This window comes from Bos taurus, chromosome 5 (genome assembly GCF_002263795.3).
Source record: "Bos taurus isolate L1 Dominette 01449 registration number 42190680 breed Hereford chromosome 5, ARS-UCD2.0, whole genome shotgun sequence".
Classification (NCBI taxonomy): Eukaryota; Metazoa; Chordata; class Mammalia; order Artiodactyla; family Bovidae; genus Bos; species Bos taurus.
The window spans coordinates 74,039,773-74,058,794 of NC_037332.1; the positions used below are offsets into that span (position 1 = coordinate 74,039,773).

A 19,022-nucleotide genomic window follows, 5' to 3' on the forward strand; every position below is an offset into this window, starting at 1 on the left:
AGTTTCGCCAGAGGAGCAACATAATGTGACATGTGAAAGGATCACTCTGGCTGCTATGATGAGAACAGACTTCAGAGAAGGGGTTGAAGAAGAAGAGGAGAAGCAGGGAGGCTAGTTAGATAATTATTACAATAATACTTCTTGCCTGGAAAATTCCATGGACAGAGGACCCTGGCAGGCTACAGTCTGTGGGGTTGCAATGAGTTGGACATGACTGAACACCTGAGCACACACACACACGCATACACACACACACGTAGCATGAAAGCACTGGGGCTCGTGAGTAGCTAGCTGTAAGGTTTTCTGGTCATTCTTGACACCATAGGTCTGCTTATGCCAGTTCTCCATCTCTTGTATTTATTTAGTTCTCCCAGAATCTAGCTTAAATCACATCTTCAAGAAACCTTCCCCAATCAATTCCATCTTCAATGATTAATTTTTCAAGCTCCTGTTGACAACTGCCCAAACCACCTACCAGAGGGCATGTTGTCTTTGCTACAACATATGGTTGTTTATCAATTAACTTATCTGTCCTTATTTTGTCCCATTATCCTTGAGAAAGAAAATACTGTATAGCTCTCAGTATCCTCATTTTGCTGCATAAAACAGATATTCAATAAATGTTCACTAATAATCAAACTGCGTCACCTATTTTGAGGGATAAATTACTATCCCTCAAAAGAAATGATCACAGACCCTCTTTGTCCTTTAACTGCCAAAGTCAAAGAGAGGCCTGACACAGCTCTGCTATCACCAGGCCACGTTACATCTGGAGCTTCAGTCTGCAAGAGTGGCTGACTTACCCACAATGAGATTCTCTGGACCAGTGGTTCTCAAAGAGTGGCCTCTGGCCCAGCAGCAGCAGCAGCAGCAGCAGCATCACCTGGGAATTTATTAGAAATGTAAACTCCCGGGTCCACTCAGATCTCAGGAATCGAAAACTCTGGAAGTAGGCCCAGCAATCTGTGCATTCTGATGCACCATAAAAGTTTGAGAATTACTGCTCTGGCTTGAAGGTTTAAGTAATTACCCTGTTTTTCCACAAGGTTTCTGGAATGATTCCATCCTGGCTCACATCCTCACTCACCTCGACCACCCTGAGAAGCCCCAGCCTTCCAGCTGGCTCACCCTGTGCGACCCTGCACAGCCACTTCTCTGATCCCCGCTCCTGCCCTCCCTGCCCTCCCAAGCCCTCGTGGTCATGAGTGAGTAAACTCTTCTCTACGATGTTCCTGTCACCCTTCTGCTCCAAAGGAAGCCTGACTGCTCGCGAGAACACTGCTGCTTCTTGAGTAGAAGCTTTCCTTTTCTCAGACCAGGCAAACATCCTCCATCCTCCGCATTGCCATGTAGTGCTGAACCTCACAGGTATCTTCCTAGCTTCTTCCCAAGACTACGTCCATTCTCGGTCCAAACTGCAGACCCTCTGAAATAGGTATCACCCACCTATCTCCTCAAGTCTTAGCACGGGGCTCCCTCTCTTAATCTCCTTTAATACTTTTATAATTCTTGATGACCTCAAAATTCACAAAGATTATTCATTAACTACTCTGGCTTCCAAGCTGTTGCTGTTATTGTTCTAATGTGTATTTTTTTCACAACTTCACTGAAGCCACTGACCTCACACCATATCCCAGCACTGCCATGTCATTACCAATAGCTGCATCAACATCTCAAGTGTTTCAAGCCTTCTCCTCTCATACCACACCTACGAGTTTTCCCAAACCAGCATTTCGCCAGCCTCCTTCGGATCTCTAGTCTACTAGTCGATCCTAGCACTTTTTCACCACTCCTACTCTTCTCATCCTCATGTTCTTAATTCCCTCTCAAGCCAGTTTAGATTCTAGGGTCCAACACTATACATAATCTTTTTCAAAAAGTCTTAACTCCCTTGCCCCCTTTTCCCTTAGTCTAACTTACCTAGTAAAATCTCAATTCCTGGTTAAGTCCAACTATTTACTTAATCCTCTCTTGCATCTAAAAGATTGCCACCACTCACTCAAGTTTATGACCACAGATTTTAAGCACCCTGCACCTCTCCAGTAAGTTTACTTCCCAGTTTTGGGGGGATGACTACCATTTCACACCCTGTCCTCTCTCCTCAAACCAGCAACACTTCTCCACTCCCTGCTCTAACACTTTCGGCTATGTTCATCTTACATGTTAGAAGGAAAGCAGACACCCACAGAAATCTCTCTCTTCTGCCTGAAGCTAATGCCACCAGCCAGCCTACCTGGCTCTAAACCCATACACTCACCCCTGCTTCAAATTAAGAAGAAAAAAACCTGCTTCTGGCCAATCCCTCTTCTGTGTGCGGGTAATAACAGACTTTGTTCCTGCAATCAGCCTCTTTCTTTTCAGCACTCTCAGTTCTTCCCCTACTTCATCTTTCCTACTGACATAAGACACGCCTTCACATCACCTATCTTTTTAAAATGGTCCCTAGAACACACATGAACAAGCTGCCCAATTCTTTGTTCCACTCTACAACTATACATGAGAAACTCTGGGCTGGAGGAAGCACAAGCTGGAATCAAGACTGCCAGGAGAAATATCAATAACCTCAGATATGCAGATGACACCACCCTTATAGCAGAAAGTGAAAAACTAAAGAGCCTCTTGATGAAAGTGAAAGAGGAGAGTGAAAAAGTTGGCTTAAAGCTCAACATTCAGAAAACGAAGATCACGGCATCCAGTCCCATCACTTCATGGAAAATAGATGGGGAAACAGTGGAAACAGTGGCTGACTTCATTTTTCTGGGCTCCAAAATCATGGCAGATGGTGACTGCAGCCATGAAATTAAAAGACGCTTACTCCTTGGAAGGAAAGTTATGACCAACCTAGATAGCATATTCAAAAGCAGAGACATCACTTTGTCAACAAAGGTCTGTCTAGTCAAGACTATGGTTTTTCCAGTGGTCACGTATGGATGTGAGAGTTGGACTACAGAGAAAGCTGAGCGCTGAAGAATTGATGCTTTTGAACTGTGGTGTTGGAGAAGACTCTTGAGAGTCCCTTGGACTGCAAGAAGATCCAACCAATCCATCCTAAAGGAGACGAGTCCTGAATATTCACTGGAAGGACTGACGTTGAAGCTGAAACTCCAATACTTTGGCCACCTGATGCGAAGAGCTGACTCATTTGAAAAGACCATGATGCTGGGAAAGATTGAGGGCAGGAGGAGAAGGGGATAACAGAGGATGAGATGGTTGGATGGCATCACTGACTCAATGGACATGGGTTTGGTTGGACTCTGGGAGTTGGTGATGGACAGGGAGGCCTGGCATGCTGCAGTTCATGGGGTCGCAGTCAGACACGACTGAGCGACTGACCTGAGTGACTGACAACTATACAATATTTCACTGTCTCAACATTTTCACCTAGGGATTTCCCTAGTGGTCCAGTGGTCAAGAATTCACCTGCCAATGTAGGGGACAAGCATTTGATCCCTGGTCTGGGATGATCCCACATGTTTTGAGGCAGCTAAACCCGTGTGCCACAACTACAGAACCCAGGTGCTGCAACTAGTAAAGGCCACATACCCTAGAGCCTGGGCTCGGCAACCAGAGAAGCCACCGCAATGAAGACCCAGCACAGCCAAAATAAATAAATGAAAAAATGAAACACCTTCACCTACCAATTAACAATTCCATTTGGCTTTTCAATCCCCATCATTCCAATTCAAACAGCTCTTACCGAGCTCACCAATAACTACCATCCAATGAACTTAGCCTACCAAGACCAATGACCCATTATTTATTTCCTCCTGAGTAATCCAAACCCAGCAAGCCCTCCCCAAAGTCTGTGGTGTCACATACTTGCCTTGTTTCCCCACCACCTTACCCAATTTCCAGTATTCTCTGACCTCTAGTGACATCCTCAGGGCTTCAGCCTCAGCCTTATTCTCCAGTTACATTTTCTCCCAAGGCTTTAAATACGCGCTGATAAATTTTGACCTTATGCTTTCAACTCACATCTCTCTTCTGAGCTCTAGCCTCATATCAAACTGCCACTGAATTTCTCCACTTGGATATCTACTACACATTTCAGACTAAACAAGACCAAACCATAAATATTGTTTTGGTTTGTTTTTTCTTCTGTGTACTCTCGTTGTTACAAGGAAAAGCTGCTTCCATCCTAATTCCTTCAACCCCAAAGTTGAATAACCCAGATTCCTCTTTCATCTAACCCACACACAAACCATCTTTAATCTTACCAAATTGCCCTCCCAAGTCTAAGCCATCACCTCTTGCTTCTTGATTTCCCTTATCACTTTTCCTAAAGTAAATCAACTCTCCTGTTGAAAATCTCCCAAAACCTTCCCACTTTAACCAAAAACAAAATTCTAATCTCTACCAAGGGGAATGGTCCAGCCCTCACCTACCTCTCCAGTCTTATCTTCCTCCATGCATTTTGTTTTCTACACTCCAACCACATCCCCGCTTTCTGTCCTTTAAAAGCCCCAAACTCATTCCATCTGAGAACTCTGGATTTGCTATTCCTTCTGCTTATAAAGCTTTCCTCCCATAGTGAGACAGGTTGGTGTCTCTTATCACTCAGGCCTTTCTCACTCTAGATAAAGCTTTCAGGGTCGCATTACCTTTTCTCTGTAGCACATGTTACTTCCAGAATTTATCTTGTTTGCTTACATGTTTACAACGTTCTTTTTCCAGTTTAAAAACACAGATTCCCTGGGAAAGAACTTTGTCTGGTCCATGCTCTTTCCTCACCTCTTAGAAAGCAATCAACATACCAGCAGTCATCAATAAATGTGTTAACTGCTCGAGTCTCATTAATATAATCCTTTAATTAGCTCCTTACCGTTTCCTGGGCTTTTACAATATACATCAAACCAATTTCATTCAAAGTGTAAATATAAATTCTGCAACAATAATAGAAGCCTCTTGTTATCTTTCTATATACAAATCTGATCACACTTGATCCTGCCTAAAATCCATCAATAGTAGAATAAACAAACATCTTAAACTGTTCAGATAATCCAGCTTCTAAATTTTTTTGTAATTTTAGCTTTTAGAAAGAACTTCACTGAAATCTGTATGCAAACAAACCAAGAATCCAAACTGCCAATCTTCTCATTAAGTATTTGTCTATCTATGTATATTCAATGAATCCATACTTTTAGTTATGTTATAAATAAAATTTTGTTACTTTTCCACTTGACATACAGTACATATCCTAGCCTCTAAAATTTTAATTTTTCATCCATTACTATCCCATTCATCTCACACATACAATTATATATGGTTCCCAAACATATTTCTGAGATCCCAAAACTATTTTACCAGTCTATCCCTTTTGGAGAAAGCAATGACCCTTTCCACTCCTCACTTACTCTGCTTGTCTATCTCCTCCTCTGTAAAGTCTCTTCTGAATTCCTAGATGCTGTAGGCTCTTCTGTCCTTTATCTGCTTTGACTCTTGTTAAATAGAAGAGTTCTCCCTACTCCTAAAGCTAATCCCATCTTCTTAAAGCATAAACGCAATCCTTTCTCTGCCCATATACTCCACTTTTCCTTCTCAAATGCATTTGTTCAGTCAGCTTTTAAACATGATCAGGCCTCTTTTATTTAAAATAGAACATAAAACTTTCCCCTACTCCACATGCTCTTCAAGTTCCCTCTATACTCCTTTAGGTCAGTCAAGTTTTTCCAACAATTGTCTACACTATTTCTTTCTCCATTTCCTTCTCCCATCCCTCCAATCCCCAACTGTGAACTCCTGAACTGACTCCATTCCCAGGCTTCTGCCCTCACTAGTCCATCAAAAGAACTCCTGCAAAGGTCATCAGTGACCTCCACGTTGCTAAGCCCATGGACATATTTCAGTTCTCTCTTCCTGCCACTGTTTTATCTTAGTTTCCTAATGTCCTGGTTTTCCCTCTGAAGAACAAGCTCTCTGGAATCTGGCTCCTGGCCTCCTTTGCAGGCTCATCTCCTCCACTAGGCATCAACTTCTCTTCTTGCTCTACACCTTAGGCCAGTGTCGTCTTAAGCCGCTGAGTTTCCACATCATCATTCCCACATCTTCAATTACTACTGCGTGAAGATTCCTCACAAATTTATAGTTTAAGCCTCTATTTTCCCGTGTATTTCCAGACCTGGATAGCCAACTCTGTAAGTGGTATTTCCCTTTGAACATTCCAAAGTTACCTAAAAGTACTAAATCCAGAAATCAAACTGATGAGACCCTGCATCTCCAAACACACTTGGCCCTCTTCCACATCATGACACCAGCCTGCTGACTGTGCCTGGGACATCTTTTTCAGGCAGTCCGCCTTCTCTAGCACGTGCTACCACTACCACTCAGCCATCACCTAACCTCTCTCTTCACTCCTATCCCTCTCTAATCTGTGTAGGTATCATCTTAAAAAACAAATCTAAGTATAAACTCCACTTCAAGCTATTCCCAACCCTATTTAAAATCTTTTAATGACTTTTCAGTGCCAAGCATCTATTTACAGCATCTGGCCTCCAATGTTAACTGAACTGAACTATGTCTACATTTTGTGATAACTCAATTTACTAAGTTTAGTTTTCTCAATGTGTAAACCAATTAGAGTGGCAAAACAGAGGTTAAAAAGTGAGCATTTAAAAATCAGCCTGACTACAACCTGAATAACAACCTGAATTGCTGCTGCTATTATTATCGCTACCTTGTATACGCTTAGTACAAAATAGCTTCCAAAAACAGATTATTTCAATAATCTTTAGGTGTTAGTTGTCCCATTTTAAAGATGAGAACACCGACGTTGGGAAGGTTACACACTGACAAGTGGTGCTACTACTTCTCTGTTGTATGACACAACTTTCACTTACTGACTGGTTTGTTTCTAAAATGGTTACATGTGCTTTTCTAAGATTACTCCATTAACGTTCTCAAGATCTAGCACATCCTTCTCACAACCTGGAAAATCAAGATACACACAGTTAATAACTTGTCTCAAGTAGTTAATGGAAATGGAAACAGAATTCAGGCTACCTTATTTTCATTTCCCTACTCCAGCCTGTATCAGGCTGATAAACTGGACACTACTGAACAAACAGTGTCAGACTTTTTTTGAAACAGTGACAGACTTTATTTTTTGGGCTCCAAAATCACTGCAGATGGTGACTGCAGCCATGAAATTAAAAGACGCTTGCTCCTTGGAAGAAAAGCTATGACCGACCTAGACAACATATTAAAAAGCATTACTCTGCCGAAAAAGGTCCATCAACTCAAAGCTATGGTTTTTCCAGTAGTCAAGTATGGATGTGTGAGTAGGACTATAAAGAAAGCTGAGCACCAAAGAATTGATGCTTTTGAACTGTGGTGTTGAAGAAGACTCTTGCGAGTCCCTTGGACTGCAAGGAGATCAAACCAGTCCAACCTAAAGGAAATCAGTCCTGAATATTCATTGGAAGGACTGATGCTGAAGCTGAAACTCCAATACTTTGGCCACCTGATGTGAACTGACTCAGTGGAAAAGACCCTGATGCTGGGAAAGATCGAAGGCAGGAGGAGAAGGGGACGCCAGAGGATGAGATGGTTGGAAGGCATCACCAACTTGATGGACACGAGTTTCAGCAAGCTCCGGGAGTTGGTGATGGACAGGCAAGCCTGGTGTGCTGCAGTCCATGGGGTCACAAGGAGTCGGACACGACTGAGTGACTGAACTGAACTGACTGAACAAATAAAAGAAGGTGGTACTTACGGTGTAGGAGGCTCTGAGGCCAGACAGACCACGGTTCAAGTCCTACCTCTGCCAATTCTAAACGGTGTGACTTCCGCAAGTTACTGAAATTTCTACTTCCTCCTTTGTAAAATGAAGATAACAGCTAATTCTCACATGAGTGGAGGACTAAGTGAGGTATATGCCTACCATATATGTTATTATTAAAAAAAAAAAAGTTTAAACAAGATAAAAGTTAGCTTCTCCCTTCCAAAAAAATAAGAACCATAGAGTTAAAAAAAAAAAAAAAATCATGAAATTGAGTTTCCAGCCTTGCCACTTACTAACTGTCATGTACTCTTTCTTGGTCTCTTTCCTCTTCTGTACAATAGAGATACTGATTCTGGGCCCTGAGTACTGCTGTGACAATGAAATAAGGTGACATATAAAAGTACTTTCTTAATTGAACAGCACCATGCAAAAATTATTATTATCTGTGTACACACACTGACTACCACTGTGTTATAAATTCTTTAAGGGAATGAGACTCTTTAATCATCTTTGTATTTGTAACAGCTAGTAACACAGTCCTCTGCCCCACTAAAAGCATAAACATTATATGCTGTCTGAACTGACTTAATGAGAAGATAGGATTGAACTATGACAAAGCAATACTTCAAAATGAAATCCAGAAATTCATCCACGTAGAATGTGAGTAAAAGAGAGTCTGAGACCAGTCTAGCTAATATCATCTCAGACAGGGAGACTATATCCTGACTTCTTCCCAGAAAAGTGGTCTATAATTTTGTTTCCTGGACTTAAATTGTATAATTATTAAACAAGTAAGCTTCCTCAGCACAGGAATCATGTGTCTCCCTCGCTCTTCCCTGCTTCTGTCCCCTACTCTCCCTGCTGCCCTCCCTGTTTTGGACACTGAAGAGGAGATGGGGAGAATAAATGACACAGTAAGTGCCCAGTATACTGCACTCTTTCAAAAACAAGTTTGGAAAAAGTAATAGGGACGTTCTCCATCCGGAGGCAACTTTGAGGAGAGTTTTCTAGTTGCAAGTACTTAAAAAAAACTGATTAATGGGAGACATTAACATAAAACTAATTTGTGTTTATCAAAGTTTTCCCTGCATGCATTCAAAGGCATCCTTTACATGCTAGAGAAAATGCTCTGGAGTAATAAGTGGTCTGCTGAATGTTCAAAGCAAAAAACCTGGCTCACACTGGCTATTTATTGAGCATCTACTCTGTGCTATACATCATGTGAAGCACATTCCATCACTTATCTCAAATCTTTACAGTAATCCTGTATGACGGGCATTATTTTCCCTATGGAACAAATGAAGAAACTGAGGTTCAGAGATCTTAAGTACTTGTTCATGGTCATACAACTGGGAATAAGAGGTGGAATTTAGACCTAGTAAAGTCTTTAAAAGCTATGTTCTTTGTGCTGTATCATGCTGCCCCCAATGACAGCAATTTCACTATAAAGAAGGGTGACTGACAGGAAGGTGGGGAGGAGATCTGACAAAAATACACATATAGAGCAGAAGACAGAGTTCTATCTCAGAGTTTTAGATGCACAGGAGCAAATTAATGAGCGATGTCCAACTGCACAACCCAAAATGCTAGGATGAGCTTTCCCCATTACTCTTCAGCTCTACCTGTTCTAAGAATGTCCACACTACCCAGAGGTACTGACAACCAAACACAGTTTGGCAGTTTTTCTAGAAAGCTTAGAACAGTGCCTTTAAGCCATTGCTGGTACCAAACCAGGCAGGTGATGAGGGTGACATGTCTCATATTTCTCTCATGCTTTCCAGACACTAAACTTTCTTGCACAACAGAGTGTCTTCCTGGAACATCTATAAAATATCTAATTCTTTAGAATTAGAAGGGATATCTTATAGATGTGGAAACTGAGGTCAGAAGACTTCAATGACTGTCCAGTATCCCATAGCTGGATGCTGGCCTGGACAAAATTCTGATCCCCCTTCCTCATCCAGTAGGTTTTCTCCACAGCAGCCCCTCAGGGCCTCCTATTAATCACTTGACCACCTAGGGTTCCTTTTCTACAACACATCTGCATGTGGTACTCTGGATGAAAAGTCCTGTTCTGGGGCTAAATAAAGGGTATTGAGACAAATTTACAAACAAGTGTAATATAAGCACAAAAGTCACTGTCTGCTTTCATAAAGCATGAATTGAGTGGAAATGAGACTAATTCAACTTGCTTCCTTTCATAATTCCCCTTCCAAACAAATCGAAAGACAGAATAACCAATCCTGTGGCCAACAGATAGCCATCAGTCCCACTAACAAGTCTGCAAAGACCCTGGACACAGACTCCTCGTTCACAGAGATAAGAACTACTTCAAGGACATAAGTGTGTCAGAAAAGTTTTTTGACTTCCTCGAAGTACCACAAAAATAAATCAAGAGAGGAAGAAATTAGATTTTAAGGTCATATTCAAATATGAAGGGGAAAGCAGGAAAAACGATCCTTACACACATGCGTGTGCACGTGCGCGCGCGCACACACACACACACACCCCTTTCTGATCAGGCTCCATCGCCATAAACTTAGTTAAAATTCTGCCGTCTGATATTTTTAATTTAGTCTGCCTGAGCCAAGTAGGTTTCTGCAATTCCAGACATCTAGGCTGAAGGGCAAAGGGCAAAGGGAAACTTTCAAAAGCAGGCCAGTAGCCAAGGGCATCACATCTAGGAGGCTCCCTTAGCAACACACAACAACTGTCTCCTCAAGAGAAGACACCGCCATCTTTGCAAGGGATTATGGATGTTCTTGTTTTCACAACTAACAGCAGGACGTTTTCCCCCTGTATTATTTTCCCAGTCATTCTCCTGAAAGTTATCACATCCCATAATTTAAGTCTCTCTAATTCCAGTGTGGTTTCCTCCATCCCAAAGTATAACACGGGAGTTAACAAATAAAATAATGTGTGGTACTAAGTTCCTGGAAAATAGAAACTGCTTTGTAACGTTTGGTTATGAATTACTATTCAAGCCACTACAGACTTGGTTCCTAACTATAGGCAAGTCACTCTTTTTGACTTAATTACTTCCCTTATAAAATTTTAATAACAACAGTGACCTACTTCACATTTCTATTGTGAAAGACAATAAAAATTATTAGATAAAAACTTTCAAAGGCTTATTCCTAATTAAGAATCATGCCACCTACTGGGTCTCAATATCTGAAGAGACGCTTTGGCTATCAAGGTCAGTGTCCCCCAAACAGAACACAGGCAGGCCGCGGCCCGCCAGGAAGCCTGCAGCTCCTGGGGTGACCGGCTCAATTTCCTGCCCCATGTGCCTTCTCCAAACCTCCCAAGCCCTGGGGATGGCGCTGCACTGGGAGCTCAGCCCTAGCGCCTAAGTCAAACAAGGTAAACAACATTCAAAAAAAAAAAAAAAGCGCAGGCCAATGTCACAATCCCTGTGAGGTTTTAAAACCTTCACACCTGTGAGGAGAAGGGGCTGTGGCAGCCCGCGTTCCGTGCGGAAGGCCGTTCGTGCGGGAGCAGAATCTCACAGCTTTCCACTCCTTATATGTGCAAGTGCAAGCCCTCACCCGCAGCACTCTGTACTCACCCAGAGGTACATCATGTCAGACCCGGCTGCTCTAACTCAGCGGCCAGTTGATCGTGGACTGCAGAAAGGCCCTTCTGTGGACTGGAGGAAAGGAGGTGCCAGAATGGGGGGCCGAAGTGCAGGGTGGGGAGAACCCCCCCAGAATCACTTGAGTTTAAAAATCTAAAACGACCGATCTCCTCCCCCCTCCTCCCGCCTCTCCAGCTGACTGTTCTGTTGTTCTCTCCTCCCTCTCTCCCTCCCTCCCTCTCCCTCTCTCTCTCCCTCTCTCTCTCTGGGAGTTCCCAGCCCCGTGTGTCTGAACCCGAGTGTACAGCACACTCTCTGTGTATCTGCCTTCAGGGACTCTCTCTGTGTCATTCTACTTCGAGAAACACAATCATCGCTCACAAAGATTATTGCAAAAGGCAGGGATGGGTGGGGTTCCTAATAAACTACCAGCACTGGTTTCTAGTAGCTGGACAACTAGAATAAGACGGCTTCTTTAAATGTGAATGGAGCAATCAGAAAACCTCTGCCCTCCAAGATCAAGGGGAGCGAGCCCAGGCTGCCCTCTGCCTCAGTTCTTCTGGAGCCCCGTGCAGAAGCTGAGCCTGCTCAGAGCCTACGTTCCCTCCCTGCTAGGTCAGCCTTATGCCACAATCCTGTAAGAACTATCAGTCTACCAGTCATAATTCTGAATCTTAGAAGACTTGAACATGGGGAAATTTTCAAATAAGCTTCACAAGGTTTTCGTCTTTTTTATTACTACTGCCCTAGTTCAAATCAACAGAGCCTCTCCTGTTGCAGATTCTTTACCAGGCATGGGGATGGGGCAGGGCACAAAACCTGGGCTTGAAATCTGGTCTATAATTACTGTCACCATGGCCTGGGGCAAGTTATTTAACCTGTCGAGGCCTCTGTTTCCTGAAGCAAAAACCGGGTATAAAACTCCTTTTGGAGTTGCTTAGACCCAGCGATAACACTATGTAAACTGCCTGCCGTGTCCCTGTGGCCATGATTGCTAACTGAGTTCAGTTCAGACATTTACTGCGTTTCTCCTGTATGCCAGGCATATTTTTGTTTACTGAGTCTCTCCTATATGCCAGGCATATTTTTGGCCATTTTGTTCAGTGGTGAACGACAAGAATTATCCAGTCACCTGTCCTGGTGGTTTCTCTACCATAGGCCAATGCTCTTTCCTTAATTCCCTCCCCATTTTTCCATGTTCAAATCCAAAACCCATCCTAGCTGGAAGTGACATCTCCTCCTCTGAAAGCTTGGTGTTTGTAAAGTGGCATTCACCAACCCTGCCAGTTACTATCACAGGCACTTACCTGCACCTACCAATCTTACCCCCTTTATTCACATTTTTCAGGGTAGAGTTCATCTCTTTTGAGCTATGGCATCTTTGCACAGTACCTTGCACACAGTAGGTGTACAATACATTCTCAGAGGGTTGTGTGTCTTGAGGAATATTTTACTCCTTTAACTCCTTAAAGGAAAAACAAAATGAAACAAAAACAAGAGGTCTTCCGCCTTTCAGCTGCCTCAGGGCTCTGTTCCCCTCAAACATGTTGAAACAGCTCTCTCCTGCTCATAAAATCTCCAAGTACGGTCTGCGAGTCTCACAGTCAAGGCAGGCCCGGCACAGGTACTAAGCACCTTCCCCTTCCTGTATAATGCTTCCAGCTGCAGAGAGAGCTCCGTCTTAGTTTGCTGTGGTGGAGCGTCTTTTTCCCTCAGAGTAGAAGTGAAGTCACCTGTTCTCTTCCACACTAAACATGTGCTTTCTCCTTGCCCCTCCTCCCACCTCAGACTCCCACTCGTTTAAACCTGGAGAGGCAGGGCAAGTATTCCTCTCAGCCTCACCCAAATCTTTTCTTTTTCTTTATGCAGAACTTCTTTGCATCTTCTGAAGTCAGGAATACCTCCGTTCCAGTACAAAACAGAAGAAAGAACTTCCAAATCTACAACAGAGACAACCTTCTCTCTAAAATGGGAAAACAAATCTCGGCTTTCTATAAACTGCTGCTTGGCATCTGTTATATAATCAATGTTCATAGGCAACTCTCCGCTCTAATCTCACAGCACATGCCCTAAATCATAAGTCACCAGACTTTCCTATACTCCATTCTAAACAACTACATTAGAATCACACCGTGAAGAGATTATAGTCGTTTCAAATTCTTTGAAGACACAAAATTGCAGGGGGCTTCCCTGGTGGCTCAGATGGTAAAGCTGCTGCCTGCAATGCAGGAGACTTGGCTTCCATCCCTAGGTCAGGAAGATCCTTTGGAGGAGGGTATGGCAACCCACTCCAGTATTCTTGCCTGAAGAATCTCATGGACAGGAGATTAGCAGGCTACCCACAGGAGCCTAGAGGGCTATAGCCCATGGGGTCACAAAGAATCGGACGTGACTGAGCCACTTCCACTTTCCCTGATGGTCCAATGGTTAGGACTCTGTGGTTTTACTGCTGTGGGCCTGAGTTTGATCCCTGGTCAGGGAACTAAGATCCCACAAGCTTTGCAGTGCACCCAAGGGAAAAGAATTAAAAAAAAAAAAAAAATCATTAATACTCATTCTTAATCAAGCATCAAAAACGAATTCAGTAAAATATTACTGTCATTTTATGGTTTTATCTTTTAATCAAATTTGGGATGGTTTAATGGTACTCCTGTTCTCCTGGAGCAAAGCAGGAGAAAAACAGAGAAATGAGATCCCTGAAATGAAATAAGAAAAGATTAAATACGTCACAAAAACCTACGAACTACCTCCAAAACTTCCATGAGTGGAATCACTGTAAACTTCTTTGGAGCCTCAGGAAATTCATAAACTTCTACTCTCAATGCACGTCTTCCTTTTTTGATCATAATCTTAATAATCAGGTGAACAGTCTGTTCTATGTGTTTTCTTCACGTTAAAAACAAACAAAAACCCTTCAAAAACCCACAGGCAAAAGAAGTGGATCATGCTTCTGCACGTCCACATTTCCCTAATCTTAAAAAAAAAAAAAGGGAAAAAAGGAAACAAAGAGGTAGGAGAAAACAAAATTCTTTCCAATCAAGTCACATAAGCTCTGCTTTATCGCTATGCGGGATTCAGATTAAGAGACACAAACGTGTAACAACTGCACATGACGAAGACCCTCTCAAAAGGATCCCAGTCTTACACACAGGATGAGGACGCACGTATGCCTCCTTCTATCAGGAGAACATGTTATCAGGCTACATAACGGTTCTCTGAAGCTTATCAGCCTCTGTATTAGTTTGGAGGAAAGAATGTGTGAATTAAAGCATCAGAGAAGGCACTCTCCTCGGGAGGGCCCACAGAGGAAGTCTGGCATGATTGCTTCTGGGAAAGAAAAATCAGATTATCTGGGATAGCAATATGGGTGCTGCCAGTAATTCTAACCTGATAATGCATCTTGAATTCCTGCTTCTGAAAGCACTGGATGTTGTACTGTGAAGAGTCTGGTGGTACTGACTCTTTCTGACTCTGCCTCAAAGTCTAACAATTAAAGAGGCTGCATTTTTTTTTTTTTTTTTAGTTTTTAAAAAAATTTTATTTTATATTGGAGTATAGCCGATTAACAATGTTGTGGTAGTTTCAGGTGGACAGCAAAGGCACTCAACCATACATATACATGTATCCATTCTCCTCCAACCTCCCCTTCCATCCAAGCTGCCAAATAACATTGAGCAGAGTTCCTTGTGCTACACAGTAGGACCCTGTTGGTTATTCATTTTTAAATATGAGACTGCATGTTTTATGCCAGTATTTCTGTTGGGTGTAAAAGGCTGATGTGGCAAAGTGCGTACAGCTGGAGAACCCACACAATTTTGCAAAAATATTCCTGAGAAGTCAGACACTGAAAATTTTTCTAAAGCAATATGAAGCAACCCTCTCTACATTATTTCTACTCCTTTCACTTCCAGGATCTGCAGAGATAACACAGACTCACCACAGCAATGAGCTATAGAAATGGGCCATATGAAGTCCAACTGAATTTGACTCAAAAAAAAAAAAAGTTTAAAGAATGGGGCTCTTTTAACCTCATTTCCTCTCAGCTTAAAATAGCAAGGATTCCCACAGGGCAGTTCTCTAATAGAATCTTGCTACTCAAAATGTGACCCACGGACCAGCATCAGCAGCATTGGTGTCAACTGGGAGCTTCCTGGATAAGGAAGAATCTCCAGCACCATCCAAGACTTACAGAGTTAACATCAACATTATGACAAAAGCCACAGCTGGGTCACAAGCACACTGAAGTCCGAGGTGCTAGTCCTCATGCAATAGCACAGACTTACGCAGGGCAGGATGGCCGTGGCTGTCAATTTCCAGTGACGGCATCTAAACCACTCTGGAGCACTAACTGGAGACAGAGTGTTCCATCGCCGCCTGCTGATTTCAGTGTAATACCACCTGTGCCATGCTCAGTCGTGTCCCCCTCTTTATGACCCCAAGGACTGTAGCCAGGCTCTTCTGTCCATGGGATTTCCCAGGCAAGAATACTGGAGTGGGTTGCCATTTCCTTCTCTAGGGGATCTTTCTGACCTGGCATAGAACCCTTGCCTCTTGCATCTCTTGTACTGGCAGGCAGATTCTTTACCACTGCACCACCCGGGAAGCCCCCATAATGCCACCAACAGCTACTACTTGCTAAGAACATACTATGTGCCAGAACTCTCCTTGCATCATCTCACTGCATCTTCATGCCATCTCTGTAAGGAAGGCCCTACTTTATCTTTTTCACACATGGAAGAAAATTGGGGCTTAAAGTGGCTAAACACTTTGCCCACGGTCTCACAACCAGTGAGTAAAGGTGCCACAAGTTAAACATAAATTTGTAAGACTCCAAGATCAGTCCTGTACTACACTTTTTCACTGATAAAATCAAATCTGCCAAGACTGCCAAGATCACAGGAAAATTTTCCCTGGATAACACCCTTGCGCTCTTATCTCTGCTCAATACCAAGACTTCAAACAATAAAGGACAGAGACGAGGCTTGGAACCCAGTGAACACACACTGTGAGTGAGTTTCCGAAGGCTGTGGCTCTGGTTGAGTGCTGCTGCTATGACAGGTGTCATTACAAGAATGGTTCTGGAAACCTCCTCTGATCTGTGGTTACCTTCTATAATGTGTGGGGAACTCCAGGTGCACACACAGAGAAAAGGGACGTCCCTTTTTCACCTCTCGGCAAAGTTCACCTCTTAGAAAAGTTACCAGCAAATAGATGTCAGAGCTCTGACTGCCAGGTTTAGGGAACCCAGAGTGATCATCCCTAAAAGATGAAAAATGAACACTATCTTAAGAGCTGTGTTCTTCCTCATTGTGTTTCAATCATATTCTCAAATAACCTCCCATCCTTCCAACCAACTTGCTCTGGTATCCCCTCCACTATGAGCTCTGATCTCCTCAATGACCTGTTCATTATCTATCCACCTCAGTCCTGTCTTTTTTTTTTTTTATGTAGACCATTTTTAAAGTCTTTATTGAATTTGTTATAATGTTGTTACTGTTTCCATGTTTTGGTTTTTTGGCCACAAGGCATATGGGATCTTACCTGCCTGACCAGGGATTGAATTGGCACCTCTTGTGTTGGAAGGCAAAGTCTTATCCACTGGACCACTAGGGAAATCTCTCCATTTCCTGTCTTCTACTCCCTCGTACGTCCAGCGCTGACGCTATGGTCCATGATTATAATCCCTCCCTTGCAAATATCCTCAATCATTTGCCCACTCCATCACTAGCATATAGTAAAACTCGAACCCTGGTTAAATACAAGTATCTGCCTTCTCTGTTCCTGTTCCCAACCAGCTAAATGTTGCCAGAGAAAAGTCACATGACCAAGCTGACTGACTTCACTATATACTCATGATCACAAATCTCAACTGGGCCCTTGTCAATGCCGAACAGTCCTACCAAAGCTGCCCCAGAAGCTTTCTCACTCTCCAAAATGACTGTTTCTTACCTTCTCCTGAAACCTACTTCATTCTTTCCCCACAACTCAACCATTGGCTGTTGCTCTATTGAAGTACTTCACTTTAAAAGAGAATCATTCAGTCTCATCTGTCCACCAAATCCACAATCCTACCTAGAAACGCATACATCTCCTCCTCCTTACATCCTGTTACAACGACAGAGGTGTGCCTCACATCAAAGGCCTGTTTCACTACTTGGGCTCACATCCCATCTGCCAGCACCCATGTAAGAACCAGGCTGCTCTGTTGATCACCACCTCTCTCCTGCCTCATAACTCTCTCCCCTTTGCACTCACTGTCAGGCCAGCAATAAACATATGTCCATCTTCAGAAAACCTCCCCTCTGCCCTCACACACTGACAGGGAAAGTGTACGTTGGCAGCATCACTCTGGGAGTCTGTTTGGCCACAATCTGTTTCAGATTCTGAAACTTTCATGGCCTGTAGCTCAGCAATTCCACCTCCGAGTAACCTATCTTAGAAAACCCTCACAAGCGTAGAAGGAAGTTTGCTGTAGCAATCTAAGAGCAAAAACCTTAAAAAAATTAAAAAAAAAAAGAAAAGTCTGATAGTAGGCAACTGACTAACTGAATCAAGCTGCAAAAATCCTCTGTGGGCCCCTCACCTCCCCCCCAGCCACTCTCTCCTTTTTCCTGCTCACTACTTCACAGTGAGTGAAAGTCTCTCAGTCGTGTCTGACTCCTTGCGACCCCATGGACTGTCCATGGAATTCTTCACGCCCGAATACTGGAGTGGGTAGCCTTTCCCTTCTCCAGGGGATCTTCCCAACCCAGGGATCGAATCCAGGTCTCCTGCATTGCAGGCAGATTCTTTACCAGCTGAGCCACAAGGGAAGCCCAAGAATACTGGAGTGGATAGCCTATCCCTTCACCAGATCTTCCTGACCCAGGAATCGAACCGGGGTGTCCTGCATTGCAGGCGGATTCTTTACCAACTGAGCTATCAGGGAAGTCCAACTTCACAGTAAATCTTCTCATAAAAAGTATCTATACCTGCTTCTACTTCTTCACCTCTTATTTCTTCAGTCTTCTCAAAATAAAGTTTCCAAGCCCTCCACTCCATTAAACCCATTGGTCAATGGCAACTGGTGGGTTGGCCAAAAAGTTCATTCAAGTTTCTGAACCATTTTATAGAAAAACCCAAACAAACTTTGTGGCCAATCCAATACATCCATGCTACTCAACCTAATGGACATTTTGCTGTCCTCAACTTAAGTGATCTCTTCAACAGAGTTGGCAACCTTCTTAAAACATTCTCTTCTGCTAGTTTCCAAGACGTTACAATCCTGTTTTTTTCCCCTCATCGATGATTACTTCTGCTCAGCCTCTTTTTCAGCTTTTCCATTAATAGACCTTTAAAAAGGAAGTGTTTCCTGGGGCTCAATCCTGAGTCACCCTGTTCTTTTTGAGTTCTCTCAACTTATCCCACTGCTTCAAATACCATCACGCTGCTGCTGCTGCTGCTGCTGCTAAGTCGCTTCAGTCGTGTCCAACTCTGTGAGACCCCATAGACGGCAGCCCACCAGGCTCAGCCATCCCTGGGATTCTCCAGGCAAGAACACTGGAGTGGGTTGCCATTTCCTTCTCCAATGCATGAAAGTGAAAGGTGAAAGTGAAGTCACTCAATCGTGTCTGACTCTTAGCGACCCCATGGATTGCAGCCTACCAGGCTCCTCCGTCCATGGGATTTCCCAAGCAAAAGTACTGCAGTGGGGTGCCATTGCCTTCTCCGACCATCACGCTA

At 43.3% G+C, this 19,022-nt stretch overlaps 1 protein-coding gene across 30 annotated transcripts in view; it reads right to left on the reverse strand.

Annotated features, from left to right (window-relative positions):
* RBFOX2 (RNA binding fox-1 homolog 2) overlaps nucleotides 1-19,022 on the reverse strand; it is a 293,230-nt gene that overhangs the window by 144,001 nt on the left and 130,207 nt on the right. For 3 of the 30 annotated variants that reach the window (XM_059886370.1, XM_024991703.2, XM_059886369.1), the window contains exon 1: nucleotides 11,292-11,515. The exons of 26 other annotated variants lie outside the window; for them this stretch is intronic. In XM_059886370.1, coding sequence (XP_059742353.1) covers nucleotides 11,292-11,306 — 15 coding nt within the window. In that variant the 5' untranslated portion in view covers nucleotides 11,307-11,515. Of the gene's footprint in view, nucleotides 1-803; nucleotides 11,516-19,022 lie in introns of those variants that run through there. One more of the 30 variants, XM_059886372.1, reaches the window with a different exon arrangement.